Genomic DNA, 16,316 nt, shown 5'->3' with positions numbered 1-16,316 from the left:
GTCAAGCCAAAAGGTGACTTTTCATACAGAGTAACCCTGAGTATGCAGAGTTGGCAACACAGACAAAGACATACACACAGACACAGACACAGACACACACACACACACACACACACACACACACACACACACACACACACACACACACATTCACTTCACTACATGTGTAATGGCACTCTAAAAACAAGAAGATACAGTATTATAAAAATGTACATAATCACAATTTACTCTAAAGTGTATAACACATACAGTATACCTATACATTCGAAGATGATAATAATTGCTCTTCACTATATCATTACTTACTGTCCTATATGTCCTTACTCAAAAGTTTGCTGGTACATAATATAGTGTTTTATCTGATTGAGTTGTACAACAGTTTCGAAAATTATACTAAAGTTAATCATGAAAACAAACTTATGGTGATATCTTTTTTTTTTTTTTAGAATACTGGAGAATATCCTGCATCAGAGTAACACTGAATATTAGGAATAATACATCAAAAGGATTTATCTATATAATACCATAACCTCCTCCAATTGTGTCACTACATCATAGTATAACTTACTCTTAAGATACAATACACTAGTGCAGTACATTATATCAAACAGCAAAACTTGTTCCGTGTACATGGTACAGTAATAACAAGTTTCTACGGCGCAATAATACCATTTGCTCAAATGCAATTTTTCAGTAAATCTATAATCCATTTTCATAACATTTTGACTATTTCTAATTACACAGACTTAAAGAGGGTGAAATAACATGTATTCCCCAACCTTACACAAAATTAATAGCTCTATCAAAATCACCTACAATATATCTAAGGTTTTCACAACACTGTTTTACCACCACATTCGAAGACCAAAAGTCTGAACATCCCAGTGTGACTAACTAGCCAAGCACCTCTAACTAACCTACCAATAACCAGCAACTGAGCCCTGCACTTCTAATCTTCATCTTACCAGGTGGCATGGCCTGGTTCATCTGCTCCTTGGCCTCCTGCTCAAGATGGGAATGTTGGCGGGCTAGTTGCTCCACCATATCTTCTAGCCTCAGCCGCTGGTCGCGCTCATGCTGCAGGAGTCTTTGCCATTTGCGCCCTGCTGTACTGCTAACTTCAACGTAATCGTTGCAAGCCTGGAAGAAAATAAAACAATCAGCAAAATCTTCAAGTAATGAATGTTGATCAATTACACCATATCCAAATAACAACTTTCACGTATGCTTTTGGAAAGTTTATTGCTGATTTTTCTTATCTATCATATATATAAATATACTCTTTACACATGAGGACTCGCGTGGGAAATCGTCTCCGCCCGTCACGAGCAGCAGGTGTAACTACAAGGAACCTACAGCCACGCCAGAGGCACTCCTGCGACCCATGCACAAACCGGCAGCCGCCGCACAATCCAGGAGCCACCATACGTGCCTCACCCATCTACTACAACAGTTCCACACAGACTCCTCACCTATCTACTACAACAGCTCCACACAGACTCAGCAACCACGCACTTCTCGCACGTGCTCCTGCTTAAAACCTCAACATTACCAGCATCGAGGCTCCTGTGCCAGGACCAACTATTTCTCAATCTGCCACAAACTGACCTCTCTTTCCCACTATAATCCTACTCCTCCAGCAGCTCATTGTCACTGGGCTATTTCACATTATGTATGTACCTTAATCAGTAAAACATTGTTGTTGTTTAATGTGTTTCCGTGCCCCCTCTCTGTTACACTACTCCAACAACCCAACCAGAACACCCGTTAAACTGGCCTCGGGCGTGGCCGTAGGTCCCTTGTTACAGCTGCTGCTCATGACAGTCGGAGGCGATGTCCCACAAGAGTCCTTACGAAGACGGACGTCGGAGATTATGCACAACAGGGAAAACTTCCAGGAAAATGAAACGTCACGAGTCACGTTGGGACTTCTACTGGTGCCCCATGGGCGGCTTGAGTCTGGTGTCACATCGCTAAGACTTCAGGTACACTTGTTGTCTAGCCTTCCTCCGGTGATACCCGGGTATTAAAACGGTGGCAAGGTCACGTCTGGGAAGGGTAGCTATTCCTAAAGGGAATCAGAGACATCGAAACCGAATGTCACAAGGTCTGACCTCTCTCCAAGCTACTGGACTGAGGTTAAGTCCGTAAGAGAGGTGCCTCTCATGAAACAGTCAGGCCATCTATACTTACAGCGGCATCTTTTAATATGCCACAGCCCAACTTCGAGTATGGACATCACTTGGTTATATCAAAGGTCTGGCTGTAGGCTGGGACACCAAACTAATATCTCTGGGGATTATCAGGTCAGGTGAGGTCACTTGCTATCACCTTCCACCCAGTTAAGTCGCAGTCAGTCAGGTGATACTTTGTGGAGCGACAGCGGATCGCTACACACTCCTTCAGGCGTGACAATTTCAGTTACCAGATCTTTCCTACCTGGTAAGTATTTCCACAAAAAAAGTGATGGGCGTTTCAACAATAAACCTACCCCCTCCTCTGCCTCCGCCAACTAGAGCCGCTGACGTCAGTAACAATAACGGACTGTATTTCGTGTATTGCCCATTACAACTCCATCAATCAATCTCAGGCACAATACATGATAATAGATAAATTGACTTGAAATTGGACTACAGTTTAACAAACCATTATCACCTGAACATGTGGGGTCAGGTTTGTAATGAAAAGTTATCCCAAAGCTCACGTAAAACAAGACGAAGGTACAGCGAAGGATAACATCGTCAACTGGTCAGCGACAGCAGAAGCTGCGACAGAGCACTCCAGGAAGAACCTAACACAAACATCAACTCGCAAGAGATGAAGAAGACTGTTCGTGATGCACTGTTTACACTTAACCTTTCAATGCATCTACTTAAGAAACCATTCACTGCATGGTAAGTGGAACAGTAAAAAAAGTATGAGAATTCAGTTTAATCGCATAATTCACGACTTCTTAAAAGGGCTCCTGCAGTTTCAACGTTGCGATACAATGAGTGATAAGGAAATTATCTGCAAATCTAAAATAAAGTTCCTCGACGAGACTTTTTATATACTCCTTTTCGTCCACTGACAATGGGTCAACTTCGCCGAAGGTAACAGGGACTGAACCACGGCATATGAAGCGATTGTGGGAAACCACAGAAAGGTCTACATGGCCTGACTGAACAGTACAGGATAGGGGGCTTTGGTTTCGGTGCTTCGAACATGACAGATAGAGAGTGGATGTGAGAAAATGAGGCCATATCTTCGTCTGTTCCTGGCGCTACCTCGCTAATGCAAAAAATAGCACACACAAACACACACACACACACACACACACACACATATATATATATATATATATATATATATATATATATATATATAACTCTCTCACACATACCCAGCACATCTCGGACTTGGCCCAGGCTGCTGGGTTGGGTCTATGGTTGTTCACGCCGTTGGAAGCAGCAGCCTGAAGGCCAACGTATTTCATCAAGTCTTTGACGCCAGTAAGAAGTTGCCCCCACGAAAAAAAAAAAAAAATCCTTGATACAACTGGCTGACCAAACAATCCTCTCACCGACTCATTCCCTGTTCTACTCAGTCCAGCCATAAGAAAAGTGAGAAGCAGGATGAAAATTTGTGCAAGGCTGTTCAGGCCATATTTACCAACGAATACGGTACAGTACTTGCCTGTTCCTATCAGCTTATCTTCCTAACTCATACTAATCATCTACAAAAGCTGGTCCGTACCAGGATATAGCGAGATGTTTTCATTATGGGGATGCAAGTGGGGAAAAGGGGGGGTTGGCAACACCCCACATCCTGTGTTCATTAAACTGGTTTCATTTCGTGATACCTTCGCTTCTTAGAACCTACTTCCGGGATGGAAAGCATTAGGTAAATCATGAAGGGAAACATTCATTCCTGAAACATATAAATAATAACAAAGATGACATGAGTGACCCGGTAGGGTTGTTGAGCTGGCATTCGGCCAGTTTGTGTGTGTGTGTGTGTGTGTGTGTGTGTGTGTGTGTGAGTGGAGGGGGGACAATATCATTAAGAAAAGCGCCTTGCGGCGTCCTTGTGCTACATCATTTACCTATTGAAGCACAGCCTTCAGCCTGGGACAGTGACGAGGTTGACACAGCCAAGAAACTTCCACCCAGTCGCCACCAGGGAACTGGCCAACGTGTGATCCTCCCTTTGTCTGTCTCCTCAATACATACTGTCCTCTCGTCTGGACTGTCTGAATGTCCCACCTACCACCCACCGTCATGCCTGACCAGTGCATCCTCACAAGTAGCCATAACCTTAACAACAACCACACCCCAACGTAGGTCAGTAACTGACATAAAAAAAAAAAAAAAGCAACCCGCCCGAGTCGTGTGAGTCTGATTCCCACCTTAACAACAGACACCGGCAGCAGACTACTGCACACTCCTTCACGGTCTACATGACGACCGCAGTGCTGAACCTTCCTTGTGAGAAAGCAGCTGGGTTTCAGGGGATGGGGTGCGGGGTGTGCTGCTGCTGCTGGCAACATGGGGGAAGCCCGGTAACCATGTCACCCGCAGGGCCACAGTTAATCACCTCCCATAATAACTTGCCGGACGCCACGCCGCTGCCAGACGTGCTGTAACAGGTGCCGGGAAGCACCCCCAACCCCAGAACCCACCACCTCACTTCATTATATGCTTCATTAAGTACGGGTGGTATACATTCATCACGTTTCATTACTCGAAATAAATGTGTCTCAAAATTTTAAGTATTAAAAAGAAAAAGAAAAGTATGATGCAAACAGGAAAAAATAAGAAACTTGCGTCATTATTTAGTAACCCTTACAACTTATCTTTCTGTTTGACCAGGTTGGTCCTACGTTGTGCATCCTGACGAGACATTGGACGCAGCTGCTGCTGCTGCAGCAACCCTGGAGCCACACACCTCCCAGAACAGCGTGCTATGAGGCCCGTACAACTCTCCTACATTCACAGACCACCACCCCACTTGACTCACGTGAACATCCTTAACATGTACTTCAACGGCTTCTTCGCATGTGATTATTTTTCGTGTTTTACGGGGAGAGTTTTATACTAATATCGCATCGTTTCTCAGCGTTGTTGTGTACTGTGCCATCAATCTTATTCACACTCATGAACTTACATCACAGCTTGCCAGGGTACTTATCTATAGACCACCCTCGAAAAGAAGATGAACGGCTAGGACTGGCCGTGGGCCGACTACCGCACCCAGGATTCGCATCACGTTCGCGCGTGAATCATGGTCAATGACGCTAACCTCTACATCACAGAGGTCAGTGTGTGTGACCTTTTCTGCCCACAGAGTCCCAGATGAACAATCCCAAGGACAACTAATTCAAGGAGTTTAGCTTTTCAGGGGAAAAACCAAATTTCAATCTTTATGCATCTCATGCATGACACTCGACAACTTGAAGTACAGACAAATCCTTATTCTTAACTAAATTTTCCTGTTGTGAGCGGTACAAGCGAACATTGCCTACTGCCAAAATGTCGTTATTCGTTAAGAGAGTTAAAGAAAAGACAGGATCATTATCTAAAGTTAAGTTCGAGCTGCTTGAGATGATCTCGGTTAGTTGGTCGCCTAAGCTGTTGCAAGCCGCGGCCTCAGGCCTACGTAACCAGCCTGGCTGATCTGATACACTTCGTAAATAGATATCCCACGCCACTGTACACACCACAGCACACATGATGGTTGTGGACATTGTATTAACTAGTCACGAGCCCAGAGTGTTCAAGGCTGTCGTGCAAATGAAGTTTTTACGGGCAAGTTCGGGACCAAGAACTTCCAAGTGTAAATAATGATATACCTCTCCCGTCTGCGCTCCCCAGAGAACAGCCACGTGATTTCAAGTACATAGTTCCCAGTTGTCCGTTCCTTAGCCAAGTCAATACGAAACGTGAAACATTTCTGCACACCTTTTAACCAGGCATTTTCCCTCAACTTGACAGATTATACAGTGTATCCGTGGGGGAATCAACGCCCTTTAAAGCGTCATCATTGATTTCTCTTCATTTATCTTTAAAGGTCCGTAAGACCAAGCCTACTGTTTCTTGGAGAGGCATCTGTTGTCTTCCTTTATCCGGTAATGTATAAACCTCTAGAGCACGACGGTAAGTCCATGAAGCACGACACTTCGTCCCTCTAACACGATGGTAAGAACCTTAGAAATATGATGACCTTTGGCTCGACCCTTAAGGGTTAGGCCAAAGACCAGGCCAGGTAACGTCTAACTCAAGGGTATAGATAATTACGGACGAAAAGATCTCGGCGATTCTTCCTTCGTGTAATACTGACTGTTACTTACAGATTCAGGAACTGTCTTTATTACATCCACGTCTTCACTACACCCTCCACACAACTGCATCATCTTCACTACCTTATCATCACGCGCTAATGATGTATCTACTTTCCCTGCAACCTTTCTTCACTAAGCGAAATTCACTACTCTTCACACCTTATCTAAGCCAAGGTTAAAGCCTGTCTTCAACACCACACCCTTTATATGCATAGCAACCACATCTTCATCAAACAAGGTCTGCTGTTCTTTTATTCTTTACACCCTCATCACCACATACCCACACCTTTACTAAGCTACATGTACCTTACTGTTCACTGCAAAGGTCATCACCACAACACCTCATCTTCAATGCTTGGTCCAGTATCAGAAACACCCCCGATACTACTGACCTTCGACCGAACCATTGAGTGAAAGTTTGAATTTTTCTACAGGCAGAGAGACGGTTAGACAAAGATAGAAAAGAGAGACAAATACTATCATCAATGTACAGATATAAACACATGAACCCCTTCCCCAGGGGCTCTTAAAGCTTCAAGGATGCTCTACAATAAGTAGCATGGAAAGGACAGATTCCTTTGAACTGATAATTTCTTCGACGAGATTGATCTACAACGATAAAACCTCACCGAAAGGTATTTCATTTATTCGCGATGTAACCAAAAGCTGGCGTGACATGTAATTACACACACACATACATATATATATACACACACACACACACACACATATATATATATATATATATATATATATATATATATATATATATATATATATATATATATATATATTGTCGAACCAGGGAAATGATAGAAGCCTCTCTCATGAGCGACAGCTGCGGCAACAAACTAGGTGCTCGACACTCACCCACAACCTGCTCTACCACCATCTCCACTTACCTGCAAAAAAGAGAAAAATATTAAAATACAAAGGCAACAAACAAACCTAAACAAAGTTAACTTATATCCAAACAGTATGTTGTTTACGAGCTACACTCACATCTCAAAATACTGGTTTCCAAAAGATTGCAATAAATCACTTGCAATATAAAAGTAAATATATATCATTCTATTAATTCCCGTGTTTTAAAATCTGAACAACTTTGATCATATTATTTGTATCTTCACTAAAGAAAATATATACCAGCCAAGGATTGAACTATGATAATCTACTTCATTTCTTTTTCTAAAATACAACAATGTGCATGCATTTTGCTCGTGTGTTTACTTCCATTACTTTAAAGAAACTGATTCATATGCCGATAAATTGACTTCCTGGCATTACAAACGTAACAGCACCGACCAAAAGTTTACATAAGGTGTTACGGAGGAAGCGGAGCCTCTCAGCCCACCAGGGTGTCAGAGGTGGGTTGTTCCCCCTGCCGACATTCTCTTTATTCATGCAACATGTCTTACATCATCGTAAGTCATGCCAGCATCCGGTCCTCCACACTAGGTCTAATTTATCATCCTCCTTATCTTAAATTATGAGTGTCCCTGATTCACGACTGGGGACAATCTTCTTCTTCATGTTCCTGTACATCATTCTGGGAAATGACTATTCATTCACTCACAGTGACCGAGTTACTGGAGTTTGCACACTTGCTAAACCCAACCCAACCCGCCCAAGCACCTTACACCATATACCAGATTACTCCGGACATGCCACCAACCTACACGTAGTGCGACTCATGATCTCTGTAACGAGTCACCAGTCGAGTATGTGCCAAGGTGATGACAGGATGGCTGACTTGCACGTGTCACTAGGAGCAGCTGTCATGCGTCACAACTAACGTTTCCCACCTCCTCACTGGCGGTGTCAATTGTGCTCACGCCTAACATACCCCTTTCCCTGCTGAGCCTTTTGCAGGGAGTCACCGATATACTGTTTCTAATCGTTCCTTGACTTTTTTTGCTCAAATTTCACTTCATAAATTCTACCATGTTCTCTTCTGCCCAACTGTAGATTGTGTTTGCAGTTGTCCTTTGTCCTGTTCCACTTAGTAACAGAAATACACGTCTTCTTTTTCCACATTCCGCCAGCACAGCGGAGAACCGTAAAAAAAAAAACTAAACCTTATGAGGTGACGATACCTTACGTGGACCACCTGGGTTCCCGTAGATACCTGCACCACCTCCAGTATACCAGACACTGTTGCTAGCGAGGGCTACCTGTGCTCCCCGTCCCCCATACCATCCCCTCTTTTACCAGGCTGACGCCTGTTGTTATCACATCGTGCTAAATCTCTACTTGACACCTGACACAAAACCTCCACCAGACGCTCCATTATGTCATAACTCACCACGTCACCAACCCAACCATACCCGTTTTACTGCATCAAACCCCAAATAAAACATTCATCACCAAACTAACCATATATAACGGGTATCATGTGTCTTCACAACAACTGGTTCTTAACTTTCCAAATGCTCACCACCACACTTGTAGCTACCAACAGCCACGAGCCTTTAAAACACCGGCCGTGGTAAACTAACATTCGTCTCATCGACCTTGGGGTCAGATCAAAGCCCATCTTTATTAAACCCACAACTATAACCTTAATAGGCCATATCCCCTACATCTTCACAAAACCTTCTGACATCACTATCTTTAACCTGAGCCTTAAGTCAGGACGAAAGCCATTTTCATTACGCCCTCATCTTCATATATTCGATATCACTGACTTTTCGTCTGGTTCTTGCATGTCTTTCGCCCGACCCAGAAGAGTCTTGCCAAAGGCCATCATCAGTGCATCCTTATCTTCATTGTGTCATCACACTTGGCCACTAAACTGAACCTTACATATTATGTAAAAGGCCATCATCTACACATGTCTCAATTATTTTCCACAAATTTACTACATCCTCACCTTTACCAAAGCCTCAGCGTAAGTGGGCAATGACTTGAAGCTTACGGTTCACGTCAAATGCCATCTTTAATACACCCCTCGCTTCACTGCACCCTTACGTTCAACACAACCTCATCTTCACCGCCCGTCTTTCTACCCCGTATAAACAGAAGCAGCAAGCAGAAAATTAAAATTCCCTTTGACAGGGGATAGATAGACAATCTCGAACGCTACAATTATGTATGGCCACCGACTCATAACAAGGAGTTCCTTAAACCACTAAGATGGAATATTTCCCTACACATATTAACATCAGTCTTAGAACGTCCTTCACTTCACCTATCTCTCCTCTCTTGCTCTGCAATGTCGCCACCTCCCGTCTCTTAATGGGCATCTGCCAAACATAAACCTTCAACTTCATATTAATGCACTAAATTATGAGGCGTGAGACCTTAGCAGGTGAATATGATGAGCGAGGTGGAGGCAGCTCCAGGGCCGGGGTCGTAAGCCCTCGCTACTGCGGCCTACCAGCCAAACCTCACCGATTCACCCGGCTACCAATTGAGGCTAATTCCAACATCATGCCCTCGCCACGTTGGAAAATACGCAGGGTTGCTGGCATACGAAACTCCTTATATAAATGAAACTGGGATAGCGCCAGACATGCTAGGACTGCAGTTGATATTGCTTGTGCAAGAGTCGGATTCACGCTGTGACCTACCCCAGCCGAATCATTCGCCCGAGACTGAGACAATCACCGATGGCAACAGTAAGTTTCAATACTATACTCTGGTCAAGCGCACGCGCATCCACTGCCACCCCAGGCTAGCCTTAGCTACCACCCATTCGTCATCCATTGCCAGCCCAACCTAGCCACCACCCAGTCGTCATCCACTGCCACCTACCCTAAAATGCCGCCCATCGTCAACCGCAGGCATAGTGTGTGTGTGTGTGTGTGTGTGTGTGTGTGTGTGTGTGTGTGTGTGTGTGTGTGTGTGTGTGACATCCTTAACCAATGGCAACATGTGGCAGTGATATCCACCATCTCCCCACCATAACCAATCATCATCACCCAAAGATACCATCGTCACTCCCTGGTATCTGTGGGTCACGTAGCCAAGCGATACCTACTAAATTTACCATGTACGACTCAAGCTTCCCCAGCCTCACCCTCCACCACCACCACCACCATCCCGCCTCACCCTCCTCCACCACCACCACCACCACCACCGAGCCTCATTCTCTACCATCACCCACTCTCACCCTCTGCACCCCTCCCACCATCCAGCCTCACCCTCCTCCATCACCACCCAGCCTCATTCTCCACCATCACCCAGCCCTCCCCTCCACCCTCTACCACCTACAACAGCGCCCAGCCTCAGCCACCATCTGGTTTCATCCTCGATGTTTGGGGTTATCATACCACCTTCGACTGCAGGTTCTAACCAGGATGAGAGGAATAAGCCAGTAAGATGACAAGTCCTCTGAAAACTTGATATGACAGAAGGAAAATGTGTACAGGATTATGACCGTAAAGAGCATTCCCTCATCGTCACTTTACAAGCAAAAGTAGTCATTTCCAACTAAGATCTTCCCCTGAGTTCATCTGAAAGAAATCATTATGATTTGATTCTTGCAGTTCCCCAATAACTAAAATACCCAAGACGTTCTCACAGGAAAATCTATTATCATCAAGTAAAATTCCAAATACTGTGCTCAAGGAAAAGGATTGATGAGAATAATAACGAATTAATTCAACTCACGTTTTAAGAAACGCAGTCTAATATATATATGTTTATCGTTTCACAGGTGGTGAACAAGTTAAGAAGTCTGTACAACTGCCATGACACACAGATAAATCAACAGATATTGCGTCAACACAACCCCCACCCCCAACATCCTCCAGCAGATAGTTGGGAGCCGCCATCTTCACCATCACAGTGGGCTGGCACTGTTCCATCCCGCCTCACCTGCTCAAACAAGAGGTCTGCTTACATTTTCCAACGACCTGACAATAATAACATCTTGAAGCGACAAATGTTACAGAAGCAACGCTGTAGGATGGGTAGGCGGGTGAGAGCTCTGTGCTTGGGTGTGAAACCGCTGCGGTTGCTTGACTATTGCATCTAACTATTTCAACTGCTTCCGACAATGACTGCCGCCGGACTGGAGGAGGAGACGGAGTATGGACTCTAGGCTGTGGCCACAACACATCCTGAGATAATCCTGGTGTGAATGGCGCCCTGGTGCCCCTCGTAGAACTGACATCATGCTCGTATCAAATTGAAGTAACTATCGCTTTATCTGAAGTTTTTTTTTCTACATTATCTCCAGGCTTGTCTTTTGGCCCTTGACCTTCAGCGGCAGTAACAGATAGAACACGCACAGCAAGAGTCAGACTAGAGAGGCAAATGATCTTCCTGGGATAACCAAAGCTGTCAAACACAACAAATGACATCGTTCCAGGTAGTTAGCCAAATATTTGACGAGCAAGAGGGCGAGGAAAGGATAAGCACGTCTTCATGAACATACAACGTCGGAGATGTGACAGGTTGGGTGCAGTGGAGGGCTTTAACGGCACTATGTCAAAACCTACGTATAAATAAAATTGATCTGATCAAAGTGATCAAAACTCAAGTGCAAATATACTGTATCTAATCAAAGTGCGCAACCATGCCGATCAAGAGCATAGCACACATACACAAGCGAGTGTACCAGGTGGGACAATACATAATGGTTAACAATCAAGCGTTGTTTATATTCCTGAAAGCACTGGATGGATGGATGACTTTCGAACGTAAACTAAATCTCAACGGGAATCTGACGGTAAGACATGAGGGATATATGAATAACTTGTAACTAAATCTGATAATCTTAGCTTTAAGAGATCTCAAGTTAGCGCTCGATGTCAACAAAAACGGTGGAGATCTGTCACCGCCATGTCTTTTGGCAAAAACAATTATTCCCTAAAACACACAGTATGACCACGGGGTTTCGTCTCCATCCTCTCCATCAATTCTTCATTTCATACATCCTAAGCAACAAACAATCCGGTCAACCTCACAAGGAAAGGTTGCTCCCAAATCATGGTGCGGGAACTACAAATAATACCCAGAGCCAACTTTTGGTATACCGAAGTAAAGAGGGCCTCATGAGAACCATTCTATATCGCCTGCTGAGACTAACAATAGCCATTACACCCACCAATGTCAGTTCCCGCTAGAAGAGGCTCTTCGACCAGCAGCCTTAGATACGTATCTCGCAAGTCCCTCCCACAGACGCGAGACATCGACTGCCACACGCACGCATCTCAGTAACTCCATCCTCCCCTCCATAACAGTACAGTCGCCCTCGTGGCCGTACGGTACCGTACCATGACAACACAACCTATCTTTTTTAACCACAGTGCACTGTTTGCATGGTGCGCGAACTGTAACATTTCAGAGGCGGGAAGCAGTGGGTTTACAGCCATGTAACAGATGGTCCGCATCCAAGGAGGTGGTACCATCGCCACACTGAGGTGACTCCTGCTACCGCTACTGGGTATGTATATAACTCTCATGGCGCGCGCACACACACACACACACACACACACACACCCTCCCGCATCGCACCATCACACTCTCCAACAATGTAACAATGACTTCCACACGATACGTTTTCTTGTTTTTTCTCCCCGTCCTCCTCTCCTTCCCTGACCCTCTCGAGAGACTGGCTGTCACTGCTATTCATGTATTACGGGAAGAGTTTTACACTCGTTTTGTCCCGTTTCTTCACCTTGGGTATGCACTGTATCTGCTCTTAGCCCTACACATACAAACATATATACACACTAAAGCTACCGCCGGGTACCCATTCATCGACCAGCCTTAAAAAGGATGATGATCAGGTGGGTTGACTGTGAGCCAGCTGCCCAGTCCGGGACTCGAACTCAGACCCGTTTAGAATAGTAAGTCGTAAGGCTAACCATTGCACTACATAGGCTCTTAATAAATGTGTGTGTGTGTGTGTAATTACCTAATTATATATACGGGTAGGGAGCTATAAACTCGTAAGGCCTCATCTTTTGAATTTTCACTATTCACACAAATTCTAAAAGCTTTTCGTATGTTGTCAGCATTAACAATTCCATCACTCACATTACTCTTTTTCACTGACTACCCTTATACTACAAAGTACTTTAAAACTTCTCTATCAAGTCTCTTGCTTAAAACTAACGTTATGGCTTCTGGATGTTCTATCTTTGCATCTTTCAGTGATCTGCTCACTGCTGACATCATCAAACTGGTTTAAAATCCCAAATCTTGTGTTCACATAACCCCTTACTCTTTCATGGTGAACAAATATATACGGCATTTGACCTCTCATGGTAGCTAATCCCTCTTAATTCTGGTGCTATCTTCATTGCCCTCCTCTGGTCCCTCTCTATCAATTCTTTGTGCTTCTTTAAGTTCACAGTGACCTAAATACTTCTGGCCTAACAAGAGATGTAAACCACTTGCAGAATATTTCCTTATCCTTATTCAGTGTTTTCATGAGACTGTAACATATGCCAGTTGACAGTCTGCCTCCTTTACAGCTCTCCAAAGGCATGACTCTGGCGACAGGTTAGTAGAGACGCTATCAACTCCCTAGTTCCTCTTACACAAAGATTCCTTCAGAGGCTTATCTCCTGCTAGATAATATTAGCATCGAACCCTCTTTCCCTGTGTCTCATCCCAATTCCTTTTACATTTACTGGGGTTGAATGCCCCATCATTCATTTTTGAGACCAACTCTGAGTTTGTCTAGTCCCCCTTGTGTGTGTGTGTGTGTGTGTGTGTGTGTGTGTGTGTGTGTGTGTGTGTGTGTGTGTGTGTGTAATGCAAGTATCATTTCATCACTTGTACCTTTACACAAAGAAACAGCCGCTCTGGGCACAGTGGTGTCAGCAGTGGCTGACCATGAACACAATGAAGCCGAGGTCGATCAACTTGTAATGCTATCCCGGGAGGCCACCCTGCAGCGCCCACTGTTGTCCTCTGGTGAAAAAAAAAAAAAAAAAAAAAAAAAAAAAAAGAACAATTTACGGTTATCTTTCGGACACGACGACACTTCCGCAACACCATACCATGATAATGACTACTGCTTCTCTCTTGAGTTCGAATGTACAAGCTAAATCCCGTCGGGTCTGAGCCTCCCTTACAGAGAAAAAAAAATTCATAGACAAGACTTTAGTATTTGAAAACCTTTCCACAAGGAAATCCAGTAATTACCCAAGCTGTGTTGGGAATAAGAACACCGTCAAGAACCTGTGCTGGGAACATATGGTCATCGGTCTGAACCAAAGAAGAAATACAATCTATGTGTTAGGCAAGACGGAACTACAAAGTCAAGACAGCAGTAGAGATAGAACAAGGGCAGTTTAAAGGTCGCTTAACTTCCATGGCAGTCACGTTTGCCAAGGGCCTCCACTCCGCTAAGTAATTTCCTTATACTTAATCTACAAAGTTTACTTCCTGTGTGTCTAATTCTAAGACTGATTTGGCAATGCATCCTTAATAAGAAGCATAAGTTTGGATGCTCAAATAAAGCAAAGTCCTCACACCGCTTGCCTTCCTCAGCGACAGCTAATCTCTTCTATTTACGAATCCCAGTGGTCTTCAACTTCCAATATGCACAGATCAATTTATATCTTTTACAATGAAGATACTGGACCCTATATTCCTCAACTGTCCTATAATCACCTCACAAAGACACACACATTTCCTGACGCGTGGTCCCCGCCTGGGAGAAGCCCCAGAAAAGGGAATCCCAGGTCACTAAGGTACGAAGAAATGTTTCTCTTTGTCTTTAAATAATCTGGTTTGGGTTGAATATCTACTTCACAACAACGGCAAGATATCTGTACAGTTCAGATGTACGACCTCAAGACTAATGCTGTAGTTTCCCTACATTCTTGGTATTCTGTATCTTTAAAGTTCCAAGGCATGTAATAACCAAGTCTCCCTGCCCTCTTGTAACTCAAACCTAGGGGGAAACTCTGACCTTCACTATAACTTCTACAGGATGAGGTTTCTTTCGGCTAGCTTCCCCTTGACTGTTGTAACATATGAGCCTTGCCCTTCCAGCTCGCCCGACGGACCGACAGCTGTCAGACTGTAGCTGCATTACCAACAATCCCGTACTTTCCTCAAACGGGCCAACTAAGGACTGACGTTTCTACGAAATAATCAAGACATCACGCTGCATCATGTGACCATTAGCCGTACCAACAAGGATACAGCAGCAGCAACAGCAGGAAAAAGAGGTAGGAAATGGAAGCGAAGGGGAGAGGAGGGAAAAGAAGCGGGAGGGGAGAGGACGAGGGTCGAGGAAAGGGAGGAGATGAGTGGGAAGGGGAGAGAAAGAGACGGGCCTGAGCAGTAGTTACACAACATGTCGCCCACCGCTGCCCACACAGTTGCCAGTGGTACTAGACCCACCACACACCACCCGTGTACTACTTCGCGTGTACCGATTCGTACGTACTTTTGACATGTACAGTGTAGGCCAGTGGCCTGAACGTCATCTTTCCTGCATTAACAACAGAGTAATTATCTAGTGTATCATCAAAATTATGTCAGGAAGAACGCTATCCAAAGAGTATAATCACAAGTATCACTTACCAAAACTAGTTCATCTCATCAAATGCTCTGTGATAATGGAAATCATCGTCATCTGCAGATCAATCCGACTAAATACCACGTTAAAACAGCTCTACCTAAACATCAAACTAGAGTCTCCGAAGGCAGATGAAAAACTGTGGGTACAAAGGAGCAGAACATGACACAATCATCAGAGGATGATGAGCACAGACAAAGGGTCGGGCAGATGAACCAACCCACACACTGTACCTTGACACCCACCTCGTGAGGAAGTTCCGGCAGAGGGCTGGGTTACTGGAGGTTATTTATGAAGATACTAAGAAAGAAGGCAAACTGCGTAGCATCGAAACTTCCGTACTATTTCTTCTAGGTAAACAAAGAAGGCTACCCAGTAAAATATCCAACACAAAAGTTCTTTCGTCAGTCGGGATGCCCCAAGAACAGGTAATTCCCGACAGGTAAATGATAAAAGTCTAGTCAATTGAAATGAACAGCACAAAGACCCGGAGGTCTTCATAAC

At 44.3% G+C, this 16,316-nt stretch overlaps 1 protein-coding gene across 14 annotated transcripts in view; it reads right to left on the bottom strand.

The window, feature by feature from the left end:
* The window catches only part of Osbp (oxysterol binding protein), a 214,538-nt gene that overhangs the window by 49,973 nt on the left and 148,249 nt on the right, over positions 1-16,316 (bottom strand). For all 14 annotated transcript variants that reach the window (XM_071679097.1, XM_071679095.1, XM_071679099.1 and 11 more), the window contains one exon: positions 966-1,140. In XM_071679097.1, the coding sequence (XP_071535198.1) occupies positions 966-1,140 (175 nt within the window). The remainder of the gene's footprint in view (positions 1-965; positions 1,141-16,316) is intronic.

Source organism: Panulirus ornatus, chromosome 29 (genome assembly GCF_036320965.1).
Source record: "Panulirus ornatus isolate Po-2019 chromosome 29, ASM3632096v1, whole genome shotgun sequence".
NCBI classification, from domain to species: Eukaryota; Metazoa; Arthropoda; class Malacostraca; order Decapoda; family Palinuridae; genus Panulirus; species Panulirus ornatus.
The sequence above is the reverse complement of the archived record's forward strand: the minus strand, read 5'-3'. Positions and strand labels throughout refer to the sequence as shown.